The sequence below is a fragment of the Oncorhynchus nerka genome, linkage group LG4 (assembly GCF_034236695.1).
Source record: "Oncorhynchus nerka isolate Pitt River linkage group LG4, Oner_Uvic_2.0, whole genome shotgun sequence".
Lineage (NCBI taxonomy): Eukaryota > Metazoa > Chordata > Actinopteri > Salmoniformes > Salmonidae > Oncorhynchus > Oncorhynchus nerka.
The window spans coordinates 91,547,331-91,569,824 of record NC_088399.1 but is presented as its reverse complement, the minus strand read 5'-3'; the positions used below and the strand labels follow the sequence as shown (position 1 = coordinate 91,569,824).

At 43.6% G+C, this 22,494-nt stretch overlaps 1 protein-coding gene across 1 annotated transcript; it reads right to left on the bottom strand.

Annotated features, from left to right (window-relative positions):
• Positions 1-9,750: 9,750 nt before the first annotated feature.
• On the bottom strand, positions 9,751-16,682 carry LOC115129068 (endothelin-2-like). The gene is made up of 5 exons (XM_029659214.2): positions 16,422-16,682; positions 15,796-15,955; positions 15,538-15,687; positions 14,864-15,130; positions 9,751-11,221 (listed from the first exon to the last, which is right to left on the bottom strand). The coding sequence occupies exons 1-5, from the start codon at positions 16,480-16,482 to the stop codon at positions 11,101-11,103; spliced, it is 759 nt and encodes a 252-aa protein (XP_029515074.1). The 5' UTR covers positions 16,483-16,682; the 3' UTR covers positions 9,751-11,100.
• Between the last annotated feature and the right edge of the window lie 5,812 nt (positions 16,683-22,494).

Genomic DNA, 22,494 nt, shown 5'->3' with positions numbered 1-22,494 from the left:
AATTATTGCTTGAGAAATATATCTTTGCTAAGAAGCTATTTTTGTTTCTTTCTTTTTTTAACCATTTTAATTTAAAGCAATCACAGTAACATAATTATTACAAAGAAATGATTTGATATTGGACTAAAAAGCGATCTCAATGAAGAATCTCCATCAGACATGTTTTCTATTCCATGACTTGGCTTAATCTGTGTTTGGGAAACCACCGTTCAAAGTACAGAGCAAGTGTTGGAACCAAAATTATTTTCAATTGTTTCAATCTGAACAGATCCATAAAAAACAAAATGTATTCCACTGTTCCAACCAGCAAAATAAAGTTCTGAACCGGTTCAAACCCCCAAAAATAACCGTTGATATCGGTCTTTTCTGATCTTTTTTAAACCTCTGAAATCACTATTTTTTTTATTATTATTTTTTACATTTAGCTAGACATTAACTTACTTCACCAGTCAGTTTGGATAGAGCAGCGTGATTGACGGACATGAGTAGGCTGTGAAATCCGACTGAAGGAGGAGGCACACGTACACACACTGGCAAAGATTTTCAGCTGTCAGGCAGACAGTACTCATGCGTTTCTGAGTGACAGAGTGAGGGCTTTACATAGGTGATTTGTTGCGGTTTTTTTGTTGTACTGTAAAAAAATACTAACTTTATTAACCAGTTCCCATGCTTTTAAAATAATTCTGCAACTCCACTGCTCAGCAGTTGTTGTGCTCCTAGTGAGAGAGCGAGAGCGAGAGCGAGAGTGAGAGAGAGAGAGAAAGAGAGAGATTTAGCTAGGCCAGTCAGACAGCAGACAGGGAAGGATATAGGAGAGGAGGCTGAATGGGGGCAATGGATTACTGCAACATGCAGACTGACTGAGTGCTGAATGATAGCTGTACAGATTCCCATAATCACGTCTGAGAAGCGTGTCATCACCCCGGGCCGGGCCCAGGTGCAGAGACAGTATTACATCAAATTGACTCAAAGCAGTGAAGCCGCCACTGCTTTTCCAGACAGGCTTCTCTCCAGTCCCGGGACATACATCGAAAATGGCACCCTATTCTCTATAGTGCACTATATACCAGGGACCCATAGTCAAAAGTAGTGCAGTATATAGGGAATAGGGTACCATTCGAGGCAGAGTGAGTCAGAGTATCAGTGAGGTTAGACCCGGTGGCCGAGCAGGGTTCAGGGTTTCGTGAGATCCGTTGGCACTGGCGGGTCTGGGAGTTGGATAACAGGGCGTGTGGAGGTAGGGAGCGGCAGGAGCAGGGCGGGTGAGGCAGGCGGTGGGACATCAGAGGTTAAGGCCAGCCCTCCCTGACGTATCTAGCACACAGTCCCATTGTTTGCTCGCAAATTCCTGTCGAGTCGAGGAGATTCCATGCAATGTAATGGACTATTATGTTAGAAGCCGGACCTATTCAAAAGCCTAATGAGTTACGCCAAAGATAATGTCTCTGGGGAGTCCCGTGCATAGAGGCATAACTCAGAGGCCGAGGACCATTGTTGCTCGGGCCCAACGGCCCCAGGCCTGTCCATGAGTTGTTAACCTTTTCAGCATCCAGGTACACAGTAACTAACTGCTAAACACCACAGCAGTGCTGTAGAAAGGATTAGTGGGTTAACACCGATGTCATACAAGGTCATCTTCTCTTTCTTTTGAAGAACAGATCCAGAGTTTTGGATCCTGAACGGAAAAGCACAGAGACCCAAGGAGCCGTTTGTTAGGACGTTTCAGGATTTAAGGGGTTAAGGGCTTTTGGAGATGTGTAAATGGTGATAATACAATGATTAGAACACAACCACCATCATTACTGTTATCATCCTGCTGACCGCTGGAACCATAGACAATAACAGTTATCAAACATCCAATCAGTTCCTCTCTATTAAGTTCCTTTGCCTTCTCAAAAGAGTGTATAAATATCAGCAGATTGATCTCCGATAAATCTATTTCCTGCAGTCAACAGGAAATCCTTACAGAACATCATCATGGTGTTATTAAACTATGCGTGCATGAGAAAGTAAATGGAGAAAGTTCTTCTGAACAGGCCAGAGGCACAACGCTTGCTGTTGATTTGGTATTTGGCTAAATAGTCTGGTTAGGTAACGTAGACGTTCCTTCTGATTTGCATTGAGTGTCTCCAGAGCCTGTTGCAGCAGGCATCTGATGGACAGATGAAAGGGAGAGAGGAGAGGGAATAGTTTGGAGAAGAAAAACACTTTAAGAAATTAGAAAGGGATTTTGATCATCTCTTTCAAGAGTGTCTATTTTTTTTGTCACTCACCACAAATATAAGTTGTGTGAGGTGCATCACGTGTGCAAGGCTGAGATTTAAGTGGGAGGAGGAAATCTGACAGTTTGAAGCAAAGCACTTTGGGGCCAATCCCAACCCGAGTTAAAAGGGCATTGACGGAACGTAATTCCCTTTTTCCGAACTTTTCTCTCTATTTGCATTCTGACCTTGATTTTAACCTCTACAGGATCGCTGCCCCCACCTCACCCCCTCGCAGGACGGTTGAGCTAACATAGGCTAATGTGATTAGCATGAGGTTGTAAGTAACAATAACGTTTCCCAGGACATAGACTGATATTGGCAGAAAGCTTAAATTCTTGTTAATCTAACTGCACTGTCCTATTTACAGTAGCTATTACAGTGAAATAATACCATGCTATTGTTTTAGGAGTGTACAGTATTGAACTTGAAAATGTATTAATAAACCAATTAGGCACATTTGGGCAGTCTTGATACAACATTTGAACATAAATGCAATGGGTCATTAGATCAGTCTAAAACTTTGCACATAGAGTGCTGTCATCTAGTGGCCAAAATTGAAATTGCGCCTAGATTGCTAAATCATATATTGGCCTTTCTCTTGCATTTCAAAGATGATGGAAAAAAAATGCATGTTTTTTCTTTGTATTATCTCATACCAGATCTAATGTGTAGTTAATTCTTTCAATAGAAATAACACCATCCTCTGCGCACTGTAATTTATACTGGATAAGAGCTATTGATAAGAGCTAATGATAAGAGCTATTGATAAGAGCTATTGATAAGAGCTACTGATAAGAGCTATTGATAAGAGCTATTAATAAGAGCTATTGATAAGAGCTATTGATAAGAGCTATTGATAAGAACTACTGATAAGAGCTATTGATAAGAGCTAGGTACATGAGTAATCCGTCTGATTGTGGCAATTTTCTGAATGAATTAAACCACTGTTTTCGTAATTTGGTGCGTAAAGGCTCTCCAACCCTGTTTTTTTAATGATTCATAAATACTTTCCTAAACCTAAATAATTTACAAAATCATATTATTTTTAAGTCTACCAATTGGTGCTGAAAAGGAGACAAATATGCATATATTTAGATGGCTATCTTTAACTGACACCCAATATTCTGAACCTGTTTAATCTATGTAGTCTAGTGAGTCTGTAGACAAAAATCTCACCTGCAGGGCTATGGGGGTTATGCAACTGAATAAGGTAAGTCTGAACACCAAATACTGAGAGAAGTGTGTAGGACAGGCGTGGGCAGGAGAGGCGTGGGTAGGACAGGTGAGCGGAGGACAGGCGTGGGTAGGACAAGCGAGAGGAGGACAGGCGTGGGTGAGACAGGCGTGTGTAGGACAGGCGTGCGTAGGACAGGCGTGGGTAGGTCAGGTGTGGGTAGGACAGGCGTGGGCAGGAGAGGCGTGGGTAGGACAGGTGAGCGGAGGACAGGCGTGGGTCGGACAGGCGTGGGTAGGACAAGCGAGCGGAGGACAGGCGTGGGTGAGACAGGCGTGTGTAGGACAGGCGTGCGTAGGACAGGCGTGGGTAGGTCAGGTGTGGGTAGGACAGGTATGGGTAGGACAGGCATGGGTAGGACAGGTGAGCGGAGGACAGGCGTGGGTCGGACAGGCGTGGGTAGGACAAGCGAGCGGAGGACAGGCTTGGGTGAGACAGGCGTGTGTAGGACAGGCGTGCGTAGGACAGGCGTGGGTAGGTCAGGTGTGGGTAGGACAGGCGTGGGCAGGAGAGGCGTGGGTAGGACAAGCGAGCGGAGGACAGGCGTGGGTGAGACAGGCGTGTGTAGGACAGGCGTGCGTAGGACAGGCGTGGGTAGGTCAGGTGTGGGTAGGACAAGTGTAGATAGGACAGGTGTGCGTAGGACAGGCATGAGTAGGACAGGTGTGGGTAGGACAGGTGTGGGTAGGACAAGCTTGGGTAGGACAGGCGTGGGTAGGACAGGCGTGAGTAGGACAGGCGTGAGTAGGACAGGTGGGGGTAGGACAGGCGAGCGGAGGACAGGCGTGGGTAGGACAGGCGTGGGTAGGACAGGCGTGGGTAGGACAGGCGTAGGTAGGACAGGCATGGGTAGGACAGGCTTGGGTAGGACAGATGTGGGTAGGACAGGCGTGGGTAGGACAGGCGTACCATTTGCTAAGTCTGAATCGGCCCTTTTCATCACAGTAATCGCTGCTTTGCAAAAGAAGCAGAAAGCACCTGATGTGCTGAAAATGTCATCGAAGAGCTGTCCTTTTCTACACTCTAGGCTACGATAGGCTGGCATGTGGCATAACCTTCTCAGTTCTTCATGGCATAAAAACTACAGTAAGTGAGAAGCCATATAGCATGAACATAGTATTATTATTAAAGGAAGTATTACCCAATTAGCAAAGAAGTTTAGACATCTTAATAGACTGTGACAGACTCTGTTGAACCCTGAGTGTATCACACGACACAGACCACACAGGTCAAAGGCACGTATTATGAAGTATTGTTGTAACTGACATATACCTTACATGTAACCCGACATAAGTTACCTAAAGAACAGACAGTGCATTCAGTGTCTCTTCTCCTGTGCGGCTCTAGGCCTGCAGAAAGTGTATATTTACAGAGCTGTCCCCTGACTGTCAATCAGCCAGTGAAATATAACACAGAACGTAGAGAATTCAGTCCCAGGGACCACTAACACACTGGCCACAACCACTGCCCTTATTGAGTTATACGGGACGAGAAGGAATCTAAGGCTGCGTTTCAAATGGAAAGCTATTACCTACATAGTCCACTACTTTTGACCAGAGCCCATAGGCACCCGTAGGATGGGTAACGCAGCTGCACAGCTATTTTCAGGTCTTTCCAGAGATGTTTGATTGGGTTCAAGTCCAGGGTCTGGCTGGGCCACTCAAGGATACTCAGAAACTTCTCCCGAGGCCACTCCTGCATTGTCTTGGCTGTGTGCTTTGGATCGTTGTCCTGTTGGAAGGTGAACCTTTGCCCCAATCTTAGGTCCTGAGCGCTCTGGAGCAGGCTTTCATCAAGGATCTCTGTACTCTGCTCAGTTCATCATTCCCTCAATCCTGACTAGTCTCCTAGTCCCTGCCTCTGAAAAACATCCCCACAGCATGATACTGACACCACCATGCTTCACTGTAGGGATGGTGCCAGGTTTCCTCCAGACATGAAGCTTGGCATTCAGGCCAAAGAGTTCAATCTTGGTTTCATCAGACCAGATAATAAAAAATAAAAAAATGTTTTTCACCTTTATTTAACCAGGTAGGCTTGTTGAGAACAAGTTATCATTTGCAACTGTGACCTGGCCAAGATAAAGCAAAGCATAAACTTGTTTCTCATGGTCTGAGAGTCTTTAGGTAACTTTTGGCAAACTCCAAGCAGACTGTCATTTGTCCTTTACTGAGGAGTGGCTTCTGTCTGGCCACTTTACCATAAAGGCCTGATGGTGGAGTGCTGCAGAGATATTTGTTCTTATGGAAGGTTCCCCCATCTCCACAGAGTAACTATGGAGCTCTGTCAGAGTGACCATGGGTCCTTGGTCACCTCCCTGTCTAAGGCCCTTCTACCCGATTGCTCGGTTTGGCCAGGCTCTTTCCATTTAAAAATGTTGGATGCCAGTGTGTTCTTGGGGACCTTCTATGCTGCAGAATTTGTTTGGTACCCTTCCCCAGATCTGTGCCTGTCTTGGAGCTCTACAGACAATTCCAAACAATTCTTTTTTTCTCTGACATGCACTATCAACTGTGGGGCCTTACATAGACAGGCAGGTAGCCAAGTGATTAGAGCGTTGTGCCAGTAACCAAAAGGTTGCTGGATCAAATCCCTGAGCTGACAAGATCAAATAAATCTGTCGTTCTACCCCTGAACAAGGCAGTTAACCCACTGCTCCCTGGGTGATTAAGACAGTGGTTGGGTTAGATGCAGAAGACACATTTCAGTTGAATGCATTCACTTGTACTACTGACATCTAATCAATTGACTTTACCCCAAGTGGTCTCCAATCAAGGAAGATCAAACAGGATGCACCTGAGCTTAATTTCGAGTCCCATAGCAAAGGGTCTGAATACCGATGTAAATTAGCTGTTTTCTGTTTTTGTCTTTTTATACCTTATCAAACAATGTCTAAGAACCTGTTTATGGGGTATTGGGGTACTGTGATGAGGATGTAAGACGATGTAAGGCGTAACAAACTGTGGGGAAAGTGAAGGGGTCTGAATACTTTCCGAATGCACTGTATGTCTCAACAGACCCTCAGAGAGCGCAGGGAAGGTTGGGTCACTAAGGCGAGGGTTGCTGTTAGAGAATCCCTTCAGATTGACTCAGGCTGGTTGATGTGTGAATTTTGCTGAGTTGAGTCACTTGTCGTATCAGAGAAAGCACAGTTTGAGTATTCCTTCTGACTACCAGAAATGGAGAGAGGAAAGCACGTCTTGACTACCAGAAATGGAGAGGAAAGCACGTCTGACTACCAGAAATGGAGAGAGGAAAGCACGTCTGACTACCAGAAATGGAGAGAGGAAAGCACGTCTGACTACCAGAAATGGAGAGAGGAAAGCACGTCTGACTACCAGAAATGGAGAGAGGAAAGCATGTCTGACTACCAGAAATGGAGAGAGGAAAGCACGTCTGACTACCAGAAATGGAGAGAGGAAAGCACGTCTGACTACCAGAAATGGAGAGAGGAAAGCACGTCTGACTACCAGAAATGGAGAGAGGAAAGCACGTCTTGACTACCAGAAATGGAGAGAGGAAAGCACGTCTTGACTACCAGAAATGGAGAGAGGAAAGCACGTCTTGACTACCAGAAATGGAGAGAGGAAAGCACGTCTGACTACCAGAAATGGAGAGAGGAAAGCACGTCTGACTACCAGAAATGGAGAGAGGAAAGCACGTCTGACTACCAGAAATGGAGAGAGGAAAGCACGTCTGACTACCAGAAATGGAGAGAGGAAAGCACGTCTGACTACCAGAAATGGAGAGAGGAAAGCACGTCTGACTACCAGAAATGGAGAGAGGAAAGCACGTCTGACTACCAGAAATGGAGAGAGGAAAGCACGTCTGACTACCAGAAATGGAGAGAGGAAAGCACGTCTGACTACCAGAAATGGAGAGAGGAAAGCACGTCTGACTACCAGAAATGGAGTAAACTAAGCAACATGTAACTTTTGTCCCACTTTTCACACAAAATATTCTCCCTCGTAGCTGTTTGACAAATGTACAGAGTTTGCATTTGTTTGACACAATGATGGTAGGTTGAGGTTAACCTTATTATTCATATCACACTTTGGTATTCTTCCACACAATCACTTTTTAGTCGACACCGCACTTTCTCATTATCTCAGGTCTACAAAAGTCTGACATGTGTCCCAAATGGCACAGTATTCCCTTTATAGTGGAAAGGGCGCTGGTCAAAAGTAGTGCACTATTTAGGGAGTAGGGTGCCTTTTGGGACGTACACTGGGGCTCAAAGGACTTCTGTTCATTCCTGTTATTTATGGATCGCATTATTCACTGGTGACTCGACGCAAGTGTGCATTCCAAATGGCACCCTATTCCCTATATAGTGCACTACTTTTGACCAAGGCCCTGTCAAAAGTAGTGCACTACATAGGGAATACGGTGGCATTCGGGATGCATCCCTAGTCTTTAAAGACTGCCTGTGGTTTGCATTTTCCTGGCTATTTTGTTAACAGTAGAGGTGAGCGGTGAAGAGGAGTTCATTTTAAAACAGGTTGGTGAAGATAGATCCCATTCCCACCGCTGCAGCTTCTCTATGTTCCTCCGCGATTCAGAAATAAACAGAGAGACGAGGTGAAAGGTCACCGATCTGAGATCAGTGGTTGTAAAGGATTATTCAGGAGTCTAATTTGATTACAAACCACTTTGATCCATATCTACAGCATATCTACAACATATCTACAACATACCTACAACATACCTACAACATATCTACAACATATCTACAACATACCTACAACATATCTACAACATATCTACAACATATCTACAACATATCTACAACATACCTACAACATATCTACAACATATCTACAACATACCTACAACATATCTACAACATATCTACAACATACCTACAACATATCTACAACATATCTACAACATATCTACAACATACCTACAACATACCTACAACATATCTACAACATATCTACAACATATCTACAACATATCTACACAATATCTACAGCATATCTACAACATATCTACAGCATATCTACAACATATCTACAGCATATCTACAACATATCTACAACATATCTACACAATATCTACAAGATATCTACAGCATATCTACAACATATCTACAGCATATCTACAACATATCTACAACATATCTACAACATATCTACAACATATCTACAGCATATCTACAACATATCTACAACATATCTACAACATATCTACAGCATATCTACAGCATATCTACAACATATCTACAACATATCTACCGCATATCTACAGCATATCTACAGCATATCTACAACATATCTACAACATATCTACAACATATCTACAGCATATCTACAACATATCTACAACATATCTACAGCATATCTACAGCATATCTACAGCATATCTACAACATATCTACAACATATCTACAACATATCTACAGCATATCTACAGCATATCTACAACATATCTACAACATATCTACAGCATATCTACAACATATCTACAACATATCTACCACATATCTACAATATATCTACAACATATCTACAACATATCTACAGCATATCTACAACATATCTACAACATATCTACAACATATCTACAGCATATCTACAACATATCTACAACATATCTACAACATATCTACAGCATATCTACAACATATCTACAGCATATCTACAGCATATCTACAACATATCTACAACATATCTACCACATATCTACAACATATCTACAGCATATCTACAACATATCTACAGCATATCTACAACATATCTACAACATATCTACAGCATATCTACAACATATCTACAACATATCTACAACATATCTACAGCATATCTACAACATATCTACAACATATCTACAACATATCTACAGCATATCTACAACATATCTACAGCATATCTACAGCATATCTACAACATATCTACAACATATCTACCACATATCTACAACATATCTACAACATATCTACAGCATATCTACAACATATCTACAGCTGCTGTTTATATCACTCCATCCGTTAAAATGAGGATTTGTCAACATTCTAAGGCTCTCCGTTGTGACATCATCACTTCCAACTGTCATTTTTGAGCTGAAATCATTAAACTTTTGATGCAAATAATTCCACTTAGACACTTTGTGTTTTTGTGTGCAAACAAATTGCCCTACGGGGACAGTAAAGATCTATCATTATGAATGAATTGAATTGAAGTGAGTTGAAATATAATGTTTGTGAGTGTGTAACAGACAGATAGGTAAAGTCATTTTAAATAAGTGTGACCATTTATTTCCCTAAGTTTTGCCAAAACTATCTTGGCGACAAAATGATTTCACAGAAATGACATACAACATATTATCATATCATGGGCCAATATGACTATAAATGAATGCAATAAATAAGACATAGGGACAGAACAATGTGCATTAAATATATAGTGATGAATTATTATACAATGTGTATAAATATATAATAATTAATTCTTATACAATGTGTATTACATTTATAGTGATTCATTATTATACAGTGTGTATTAAATATATAGTGATTCATTATTATACAGTGTGTATTAAATATATAGTGATTCATTATTATACAATGTGTATAGAGAAATCTCAGCCAAACAGAGACAGAAATCAATATTAGCAGAAAACTCCCAAGTTCTAATGAATCATTTGGAAAGGTTAGGTCTGTCAAAGGTGAGAAACCTCCGTCAAACTATGACAACACCTGGAATCAATCTGTTGAGTTACTTATGCCGGGCCATAGAGCCGGGCCATAGAGCCGGGCCATAGAGCCGGGCCATAGAGCCGGGCCATAGAGCCGGGCCATAGAGTCGGGCCATAGAGCCGGGCCATAGAGCCGGGCCATAGAGCCGGGCCATAGAGCCGGGCCATAGAGCCGGGCCATAGAGCCGGGCCATAGAGCCGGGCCATAGAGCCGGGCCATAGAGCCGGGCCATAGAGTCGGGCCATAGAGTCAATTCAATAAGTCTATGAGATTGTGATCTTCTTTGAATCCAACATTTCCTTGAAAAGAGCAGACACAAGAGCTTTGGACAGGCTAGCAGCAACAGTGCTTCTGACGCCGTTGTGTGAAGTAGCCCGGTGTCTCAAACCCAGTGACAGTCAAAGGAATGTAGAGATTCAAGTTTCAGTCATTCAAGTCATCAGATATGATCTGAAGCTCTGTTTGAAGGTTGCAGTTGAAGTCCAAAGGGTGTGTCCACAGACAGTACATGGGAGGACCATCAAGTGTCCATCCTTGTCTTCAGGATGTGGTGTCAGTAACGTTGACACCTGTTCCTCTGATTTCTCCTGCTTGTATCTCCGACCGTCTGCATCTCACTGATGAAGAGGGACACGTTCAGTGGAGAGACTGGACGCGGCACCCACCAGCACAGTCATTCATCCCCTTTCATGACGCACACCATTGAGCCAACATGGGGGTCCAGTGGCAGGCTTCCTGTGGAGAATCCAATGCATCTCCAGGGACCACAGCATATGAGTCCCCAATGGCAGGTGGATAGAAAGAGATGGATGGATCTCTACCCTCTGTGAGTGTGACAGAGTATGTGGACATCTCCCACAAGGTGTGCCTGTGTATCCTCATCTCTCTCCTCATCTCTCTTCTCATCTCCCTTCTCTTGGCTTGTGTCGTTGTTTCACCATCCACTTCTCCAGCAGCAGGCAAGCTTTCACTGTGGCCCTTAGAGCTGAGGGGCCAACTGCTTTGTGGTCTCTGTGTTTCACCCTGGAGAAAAAGAGGAGAGACCTGTTACACATCAATAATCAGACTCAAACAACTTTATTTATCCTCTCAGGGGCTAATATTAATTACGACAGTGTAATTCAAGTAATGTTGATTGTGATTTGCATTGACGTCAATCAGTTGTCAACATCCTAACTAACTAAAACCACAAGGTTGGCCTAACCTGTCATGGTGCAGTCAAACAGATTTGCTCAGCAATTTACCTTATATGTTTCCATGTTATTAATGTGTCTAACAGAGCAGACTGACAGGGGTTATGTTTCTAACAGAGCAGACTGAGAGGGGTTATGTTTCTAACAGAGCAGACTGAGAGGGGTTATGTTTCTAACAGAGCAGACTGACAGGGGTTATGTTTCTAACAGAGCAGACTGACAGGGGTTATGTTTCTAACAGAGCAGACTGACAGGGGTTAGGTTTATAAGAGCAGACTGAGAGGGGTTATGTTTCTAACAGAGCAGACAGACAGGGGTTATGTTTCTAACAGAGCAGACTGACAGGGGTTATGTCTCTAACAGAGCAGACTGACAGGGGTTATGTTTCTAACAGAGCAGACTGACAGGGGTTATGTTTCTAACCGAGCAGACTGACAGGGGTTATGTTTCTAACAGAGCAGACTGACAGGGGTTATGTTTCTAACAGAGCAGATTGACAGGGGTTATGTTTCTAACATAGCAGACTGACAGGGGTTATGTGTCTAACAGAGCAGACTGACAGGGGTTATGTTTCTAACAGAGCAGACTGACAGGGGTTATGTTTCTAACAGAGCAGACTGACAGGGGTTATGTTTCTAACAGAGCAGACTGACAGGGGTTATGTTTCTAACAGAGCAGACTGACAGGGGTTATGTTTCTAACAGAGCAGACTGAGAGGGGTTATGTTTCTAACAGAGCAGACTGACAGGGGTTAGGTTTATAAGAGCAGACTGAGAGGGGTTATGTTTCTAACATAGCAGACTGACAGGGGTTATGTTTCTAACAGAGCAGACTGACAGGGGTTATGTTTCTAACAGAGCAGACTGACAGGGGTTATGCTTCTAACAGAGCAGACTGACAGGGGTTATGTTTCTAACAGAGCAGACTGACGGCGGTTATGTTTCTAACAGAGCAGACTGACAGGGGTTATGTTTCTAACAGAGCAGACTGACAGGGGTTATGTTTCTAACAGAGCAGACTGACAGGGATTATGTTTATAACAGAGAAGACTGACATGGGTTATGTTTCTAACAGACTGACAGGGGTTATGTTTCTAACCGAGCAGACTGACAGGGGTTATGTTTATAACAGAGCAGACTGACAGGGGTTATGTTTCTAACAGAGCAGACTGACAGGGGTTATGTTTCTAACATAGCAGACTGACAGGGGTTAGGTTTATAAGAGCAGACTGAGAGGGGTTATGTTTCTAACAGAGCAGACTGACAGGGGTTATGTTTCTAACAGAGCAGACTGACAGGGGTTATGTTTCTAACAGAGCAGACTGACAGGGGTTATGTTTCTAACAGAGCAGACTGACAGGGGTTAGGTTTATAAGAGCAGACTGAGAGGGGTTATGTTTCTAACAGAGCAGACTGACAGGGGTTATGTTTCTAACAGAGCAGACTGACAGGGGTTATGTTTCTAACAGAGCAGACTGACAGGGGTTATGTTTCTAACAGAGCAGACTGACAGGGGTTAGGTTTATAAGAGCAGACTGAGAGGGGTTATGTTTCTAACAGAGCAGACAGACAGGGGTTATGTTTCTAACAGAGCAGACTGACAGGGGTTATGTTTCTAACAGAGCAGACTGACAGGGGTTATGTTTCTAACAGAGCAGACTGACATGGGTTATGTTTCTAACAGAGCAGACTGACAAGGGTTATGTTTCTAACCGAGCAGACTGACAGGGGTTATGTTTCTAACAGAGCAGACTGACAGGGGTTATGTTTCTAACAGAGCAGACTGACAGGGGTTATGTTTCTAACAGAGCAGACTGACAGGGGTTAGGTTTATAAGAGCAGACTGAGAGGGGTTATGTTTCTAACAGAGCAGACTGACAGGGGTTATGTTTCTAACAGAGCAGACTGACAGGGGTTATGTTTCTAACAGAGCAGACTGACAGGGGTTATGTTTCTAACAGAGCAGACTGACAGGGGTTATGTTTCTAACAGAGCAGACTGACAGGGGTTATGTTTCTAACAGAGCAGACTGACAGGGGTTATGTTTCTAACCGAGCAGACTGACAGGGGTTATGTTTCTAACAGAGCAGACTGACAGGGGTTATGTTGCTAACAGAGCAGACTGACAGGGGTTATGTTTCTAACAGAGCAGACTGACATGGGTTATGTTTCTAACAGAGCAGACTGACAGGGGTTATGTTTCTAACAGAGCAGACTGACAGGGGTTATGTTTCTAACAGAGCAGACTGACAGGGGTTAGGTTTATAAGAGCAGACTGAGAGGGGTTATGTTTCTAACAGAGCAGACAGACAGGGGTTATGTTTCTAACAGAGCAGACTGACAGGGGTTATGTTTCTAACAGAGCAGACTGACAGGGGTTAACAGTCTCTCAGAGCGGTTATACATGAAAGGAGATGTGACAGAACAGTCTCTCAGAGCGGTTATACATGAAAGGAGATGTGACAGAACAGTCTCTCAGAGCGGTTATACATGAAAGGAGATGTGACAGAACAGTCTCTGAGAGCGGTTATACATGAAAGGAGATGTGACAGAACAGTCTCTGAGAGCGGTTATACATGAAAGGAGATGTGACAGAACAGTCTCTCAGAGCGGTTATACATGAAAGGAGATGTGACAGAACAGTCTCTCAGAGCGGTTATACGTGAAAGGAGATGTGACAGAACAGTCTCTCAGAGCGGTTATACATGAAAGGAGATGTGACAGAACAGTCTCTGAGAGCGGTTATACATGAAAGGAGATGTGACAGAACAGTCTCTCAGAGTGGTTATACATGAAAGGAGATGTGACAGAACAGTCTCTCAGAGCGGTTATACGTGAAAGGAGATGTGACAGAACAGTCTCTCAGAGCGGTTATACATGAAAGGAGATGTGACAGAACAGTCTCTCAGAGCGGTTATACGTGAAAGGAGATGTGACAGAACAGTCTCTGAGAGCGGTTATACATGAAAGGAGATGTGACAGAACAGTCTCTCAGAGCGGTTATACATGAAAGGAGATGTGACAGAACAGTCTCTCAGAGCGGTTATACATGAAAGGAGATGTGACAGAACAGTCTCTCAGAGCGGTTATACATGAAAGGAGATGTGACAGAACAGTCTCTCAGAGCGGTTATACATGAAAGGAGATGTGACAGAACAGTCTCTCAGAGCGGTTATACATGAAAGGAGATGTGACAGAACAGTCTCTCAGAGCGGTTATACATGAAAGGAGATGTGACAGAACAGTCTCTCAGAGCGGTTATACATGAAAGGAGATGTGACAGAACAGTCTCTCAGAGCGGTTATACATGAAAGGAGATGTGACAGAACAGTCTCTCAGAGCGGTAAACATGTCTTGGTAGTCTGAGTCTGGGTGTGTAAATTCCATATCACATCTCCAACATAAAGAAAAGATACTAAGATGATGTTTGTTTCTTTGTTTATTTTCAGTCTAAGCAGAGTGGTTTCTCTTACCTTTGAATCCTAGACGTTTTGGCTGCCAGCTTGAGTTTGCACTGCCGCCTCCAAGCATACTCAGCAAGGGTGGGACGGATCACGGTGTCTGGCACGCGACTGATCACGGTGTCTGGCACAGGACGGATCGCGGTGTCTGGCACGGGACGGATCACGGTGTCTGGCACGGGACGGATCACTGTGTCTGACGCAGGCCGGATCACGGTGTCTGGCACACGACGGATCACTGTGTCTGACGCGGGACGGATCACTGCTGCTGTCCCGTATCTAAAGAAAGAAAGAGCGAACGTGTACAACACATGAGCATTGAGTCGACTTTCCATGAATCCTTATGGTTTCGCAACATTTAAGGGAGAAAATAACACGACGACGTGTAAACGTGTTCACACAGGTTACGGTGATTTGCGTTGTTGGCAGCAGCTCAAATGATAATCGAACTGAATAGATCACCAAGATAAATAGAGACGTATATTTGAAATAATGCTACCAAACACAAAATGTGATATATTCATCGTAATGTGTACAGGCTACAATGTTCCAACATCCACGTTGCAGTAATGGAATGGAACAAGCGTAATTACCCCCAAATAGCAGGCTAATGCCATTATGCAAGTAGGTTCTGACAAGTTAGAACTAAATAAAGTGGTGTGTTAATATTTTGCAACGTGTTATACCTGAGGTGATTTTCCAGCTGACAGAATCTTATACACGTGCCGTCATCTTCGCTGACGCACTTACATCGAGGGTCCTGTTGGGAGACCTCCGGATCCTTGATTGCGCGCTTCTTTCTAGATGCGTTGCCCAGTCCGTAGGAAACCACGCGCCTAAATACATGAACGAAATCATTAGCCAACTGTAACCAAGCCAGCCAGTTACATTACATGGAATTAATAAAAATAGAACCGATAGAATCGGTTGGAAAAGTGACGTACTCAGGCGTGTTGACCCATATGATGTCCAGGTGACAGAAGTAAACGCACTCCTTGTCTAGGAACGTTGCGCAGGAGCATCGCTTGTTCCTGATGTGGCGCACTGGCACCGGGGTGGCTGGGGTGGCTACCGCTGTTTCTTTTACCATAGGGGCAGATGTAACTGTGAAGGAGAAAGTATCATGGCATGTTAATTATAACCAATATTGAATCTTTGACAGAAATTGTCATATGCATATAATGTTATGACGGGATACTTGGAATGTCAATGGCTTGCTGCAGTAACCTAGCCACCTGTTTGCACAGTCAAATGGCTAAAACGCAGTGCTTATAAGTTAAAACGCAGTGCTTACAACCTAATCATTTTCTTCATAATGTTCACACATATAATATTATAACAATATCACAACAATTAATAATCAAATAGGTTACTTAAATGACTTCACAGGGGATTCGAGTATTTAGGAGTATTATTTATTGTTATATTATTATATTGTTCATTATCTACTATTATCTTATTATACTTACACTGATTTGACCGTTTATGTTGAAAGAAATAGTGAAACACACATCTATAGCCTATTCAAGAGTTCGGCTAACAAAACATGAGTCTCTTTGCAAGATCTTACCTGTTTGTACAATTCCAGAGTACACAATTGACAACACGGAGAAAAATATTCTTAAATCCATCTTGATATTTCTTCAGTCCAGAAAGAACAACCTTTTCACAAAATTGAATATTCCTTGGTCAAGGAAAAAGTTCCAAAAAGCGACACAGTGGCAACTGCGTAAGTTTGGATACAAGTTACCTCTTTTACGAAGGAGCGCAAAAGCATACCACTTGCACTGTTCTGTCAGTGGCTCCACGTCTGCCTTCTGTACTTTATATACTAAGCACTCACCTCCCCCCCCCCCCCCCCCCCCCCCTCTCCCCTTCAGTCGCGTGTAAACAACTTGGTCCTTTGGCTTATTCGTAGACAATGCTGTTTGTTAATATTCACCGACAAGCAACGTGCAAACCAAGATAAGAACTTAGAAATTCCTCGATTCCGAGGGAGGGATGGAGACACCGGTTGGCGGGCGACGGCGCAAGCCAAGTTCTGAATGGGGAACCGAAGAGGGAAACGCGCTGCTGGGACACTAGATGGAGATAAAGTATCGATAGATGAGCTTGACATCGCCAGTCCTCGAGAGATCATCTACAATTATTTTAAATGTTAACCACAGACGTTAAGTTCTGACTTACTTGACTATAATGAGTATATATATCATTCAATATACATATAATACATATATTTATTTGTGATTAACCGAATAATTCGAACTAAAGTATATCTTGAAGACATCCAACATCAAGGGAATATATGTCATTGCAACAAGAGCCAACTCGATGCAATTTATTTGAATTAGTCCTACGGTAGACTATTACGCAGGCATTTTTTTATTTATTTTTTTATTTCACCTTTATTTAACCAGGTAAGCAAGTTGAGAACAAGTTCTCATTTACAATTGCGACCTGGCCAAGATAAAGCAAAGCAGTTCGACAGATACAACGACACAGAGTTACACATGGAGTAAAACAAACATACAGTCAATAATACAGTAAAAAAAACAAGTCTATATACAATGTGAGCAAATTAGGTGAGAAGGGAGGTAAAGGCAAAAAAGGCCATGGTGGCAAAGTAAATACAATATAGCAAGTAAAACACTGGAATGGTAGTTTTGCAATGGAAGAATGTGCAAAGTAGAAATAAAAATAATGGGGTGCAAAGGAGCAAAATAAATAAATAAATTAAATACAGTTGGGAAAGAGGTAGTTGTTTGGGCTAAATTATAGCTGGGCTATGTACAGGTGCAGTAATCTGTAAGATGCTCTGACAGTTGGTGCTTAAAGCTAGTGAGGGAGATAAGTGTTTCCAATTTAAGAGATTTTTGTAGTTCGTTCCAGTCATTGGCAGCAGAGAACTGGAAGGAGAGGCGGCCAAAGAAAGAATTGGTTTTGGGGGTGACTAGAGAGATATACCTGCTGGAGCGTGTGCTACAGGTGGGAGATGCTATGGTGACCAGCGAGCTGAGATAAGGGGGACTTTACCTAGCAGGGTCTTGTAGATGACATGGAGCCAGTGGGTTTGGCGACGAGTATGAAGCGAGGGCCAGCCAACGAGAGCGTACAGGTCACAATGGTGGGTAGTATATGGGGCTTTGGTGACAAAACGGATTGCACTGTGATAGACTGCATCCAATTTGTTGAGTAGGGTATTGGAGGCTATTTTGTAAATGACATCGCCAAAGTCGAGGATTGGTAGGATGGTCAATTTTACAAGGGTATGTTTGGCAGCATGAGTGAAGGATGCTTTGTTGCGAAATAGGAAGCCAATTCTAGATTTAACTTTGGATTGGAGATGTTTGATATGGGTCTGGAAGGAGAGTTTACAGTCTAACCAGACACCTAAGTATTTGTAGTTGTCCACGTATTCTAAGTCAGAGCCGTCCAGAGTAGTGATGTTGGACAGGCGGGTAGGTGCAGGTAGCGATCGGTTGAAGAGCATGCATTTAGTTTGACTTGTATTTAAGAGCAATTGGAGGCCACGGAAGGAGAGTTGTATGGCATTGAAGCTTGCCTGGAGGGTTGTTAACACAGTGTCCAAAGAAGGGCCGGAAGTATACAGAATGGTGTCGTCTGCGTAGAGGTGGATCAGAGACTCACCAGCAGCAAGAGCGACCTCATTGATGTATACAGAGAAGAGAGTCAGTCCAAGAATTGAACCCTGTGGCACCCCCATAGAGACTGCCAGAGGTCCGGACAGCAGACCCTCCGATTTGACACACTGAACTCTATCAGAGAAGTAGTTGGTGAACCAGGCGAGGCAATCATTTGAGAAACCAAGGCTGTCGAGTCTGCCGATGAGGATGTGGTGGACTACATCGGTGGTTATGGTACTCCAAATGTTACTTATGATAGATGCTTTAGCCAGAAGGGCGCAGAGTGCATTTTCCCTCTGCCAAACTAAAGATGGTACCCTGTGTCTATAGAGACAGCCAAGTTATCGTGTCCCATTGTGTATTTATTCCTCGTGTTATTATGTTTATATTATTTATGTTTTATTCTCTCTGCATTATTGGTAAGGGCCCCTAAGTAAGCATTTCACTGTTGGTCTACACCAGTGGTGTAAAGTACTTAAACATACTTTAAAGTACTACTTAAGTAGTTTATTGGGTGGGTATCTGTACTTTACTATTTATATTTTTGACAACTTTTAGTTTCACTACACTACATTACATACACACTACATACTTTTTACTCCATACATTTTCCTTGACACCCAAAAGTTACATTTTGAATGCTTAGCAGGACAGGAAAATGGTCTAATTCACGCACTTATCAAGATAACATCCCTGGCCATCACTACTGCCTCTGGTCTGGTGGACTCACTAAACAGAGAACATCCCTGGTCATCCCTACTGCCTCTGGTCTGGTGGACTCACTAAACAGAGAACATCCCTGGTCATCACTACTGCCTCTGGTCTGGTGGACTCACTAAACAGAGAACATCCCTGGTCATCACTACTGCCTCTGGTCTGGTGGACTCACTAAACAGAGAACATCCCTGGTCATCACTACTGCCTCTGGTCTGGTGGACTCACTAAACAGAGAACATCCCTGGTCATCACTACTGCCTCTGGTCTGCTATTTTCAGGTATTTCCAGAGATGTTCGATCGAGTTCAAGACCGGGCTCTGGCTGGGCCACTCAAGGACATTAAGAGACTTGTCCTGAAGCCACTCCTGCGTTGTCTTGGCTGTGTGCTTACTGTTGTTGTCCTGATGGAAGGTGAACCTTCACCCCAGTCTGAGGTCCTGAGCGCTCTGGAGCATGTTTTCATCAAGAATCTCTCTGTACTTTGCTCCGTTCATCTTTCCCTCGATCCTGACTAGTCTCCCAATCCCTGCCACTGAAAAACATCCCCACAGCATGATGCTGCCACCACCATGCTTCACCATAGGGATGGTGCCAGGCTTCCTCCAGAAGAGAAGCTTGTAGAAACATCTTAAGGATGATCGATGGAAACAGGATGCACCTGAGCTCAATTTCGAGTCTCAAAGCAAAGTTTATTTTTATTTTTAATATATTTTCAGAAATGTCTAAAAACCTGTTTTCGCTTTCTCATTATTGGGTATTGTGTGTAGATTGATGAGGGGAAAAACATATTTAATACATATTAGAATAAGGCTGTAATGTAACAAAATGTGGAAAAAGTCAAGGGGTCTGAATACTTTCCAAATGCACTGTAGGTACCATTGACTTGCATTGGATTTGTGCCACAAATGTTAAAACGTTAGACTACAAATAGTGCTCTTGTAGGGGAGACCAGGGTAACACGTGTAACACAATTATATATTTTTTGTCAATTTCTCAGAGATTGTTTGAGCTTCTACATTCAAAATGTGATAGGAACAACTTCTATTCTGTCTGCTATAACTTGGTATTGGTATTATCTCTTTACATCCAACAGACAACGTGTCACTTTGTCTCAAATGTTACAATTTAAACCACCTCCTGGGTCAGTTGTAACAGGGCTTGGGGTGTAATGTTATCCCACCTCCTGGGTCAGTTGTAACAGGGCTTGAGGTGTAATGTTATCCCCCCTCCTGGGTCAGTTGTAACAGGGCTTGGGGTGTAATGTTACCCCACCTCCTGGGTCAGTTGTAACAGGGCTTGGGGTGTAATGTTACCCCACCTCCTGGGTCAGTTGTAACAGGGCTTGGGGTGTAATGTTATCCCACCTCCTGGGTCAGTTGTAACATGGCTTGGGGTGTAATGTTATCCCACCTCCTGGGTCAGTTGTAACAGGGCTTGGGGTGTAATGTTATCCCCCCTCCTGGGTCAGTTGTAACAGGGCCTTGGGGTGTAATGTTACCCCACCTCCTGGGTCAGTTGTAACAGGGCTTGGGGTGTAATGTTATCCCACCTCCTGGGTCAGTTGTAACAGGGCTTGGGGTGAATCTTTACCCCACCTCCTGGGTCAGTTGTAACAGGGCTTGGGGTGTAATGTTATCCCACCTCCTGGGTCAGTTGTAACAGGGCTTGGGGTGTAATGTTATCCCCCCTCCTGGGTCAGTTGTAACAGGGCTTGGGGTGTAATGTTATCCCACCTCCTGGGTCAGTTGTAACAGGGCTTGGGGTGAAACATTACCCCACCTCCTGGGTCAGTTGTAACAGGGCTTGGGGTGGCATGTAACCGTTTGAAAGAATGTTTCAATCATGACATGCAACTAGATATTGAAAGTCTTTATTGAGAACATTTTGTTCAGAAATAGCCATACGCTTTGTGAATCTCATTACAAAGAAGGTGATGACATCACAAAAACATTACTTTCTTACCTCAAAATCTGATTTTTTTGTCAATCAAATCTGCAGAGTCGATCCCAGGGTTTTGTTTCTTCACATGAGGGTTGAGGACTAAACTGAGCATGTGCACAACGAGACATAATTTGAGCTTGTTCCTGATTGGCAGATATCGAGAGTGTTACAACTATCCCGTGTTATATCCATCCCCAGTCTTCCCTAGTCTATTTGGCCGGAGATCGAGATGCACATTGGCTTAATGATGGAGTCTTCCATGTGGTGGGAACTGGGGGATACAAAGTGGTACAACCTCAAGTAAAACATCCTGAAACAGCTCTGACAGGCCTAATCAAATGCTTGGTTTTACATTTTCCATTGGCCAGGAAACAGATGGGTTAAATTCCAAATGGCACCCTATTCCCTTTTAAGGTGCACTACGTTTGACCAGGGCCAATAGATGTAAAGGGAATAGGATACCGTTTGAGACACGACGCCTTGTGTTCCTGGCTGCAGGACATCAGCCTGTGATGGAGGGACCAGAGCCTGTTCCCTATTCATCAGAGCCTTATGAAGCAGCTTCATAGCCGACATCCCTATAGTCATCGCCTCAAAGGGCCTTGGCTGGAGCTAGCATAACGCCACAAAGCTGCTTTGGTGTTGCATACCCCCCCCCCTTTCTCTCTCATGTACTCTTCTCTTCCTGTCTGTCTCTCTGTCTGTCTCCCTTTCTGTCTATCTCTCTGTCTGTCTGTCTCTCTCTCTGCCTCTGTCTGTCTGTCCCTGATTTGCTGGGTATTTTAGCTATAGCAACATCCTCTCACCTGCTCCACTATGCCCAGGACATCAGCATTGAGGGCGGTCATCCTCTAGGCGTCTCTGTTGCCTCACCCCAGGATCCTCTAGTCCCGAGACCCCAACAAAACTGAGTAACAGACAGAGCCAGACTCCCTCTCTCTGGCCATGACAGGCTGATGATTCACTTCTGCATCCCAAATGACGCCCTATTCATCACTCCAGTGTTAATCTGCAAAATTGTAATTATTCGCCTACCCCCTCATGCCTTTTGCACACAATGTATATAGACTCCCCTTTTTTTTCTACTGTGTTATTGACTTGTTAATTGTTTACTCCATGTGTAACTCTGTGTTGTCTGTTCACACTGCTATGCTTTATCTTGGCCAGGTCGCAGTTGCAAATGAGAACTTGTTCTCAACTAGCCTACCTGGTTAAATAAAGGTGTTCTCAACTAGCGTACCTGGTTAAATAAAGGTGTTCTCAACTAGCCTACCTGGTTAAATAAAGGTGTTCTCAACTAGCGTACCTGGTTAAATAAAGGTGTTCTCAACTAGCGTACCT

Coding starts and splice junctions, on each gene's coding strand:
- LOC115129068 (XM_029659214.2), bottom strand. CDS start 16,482: ATGGATTTAAGAATATTTTTCTCCGTGTTGTCAATTGTGTACTCTGGA. Junction 15,956..16,421: donor CTCTGGAATTGTACAAACAG/GTAAGATCTTGC, acceptor TCTCCTTCACAG/TTACATCTGCCCCTATGGTA. Junction 15,131..15,537: donor CAGCTGGAAAATCACCTCAG/GTATAACACGTT, acceptor TTCTTTCTTTAG/ATACGGGACAGCAGCAGTGA.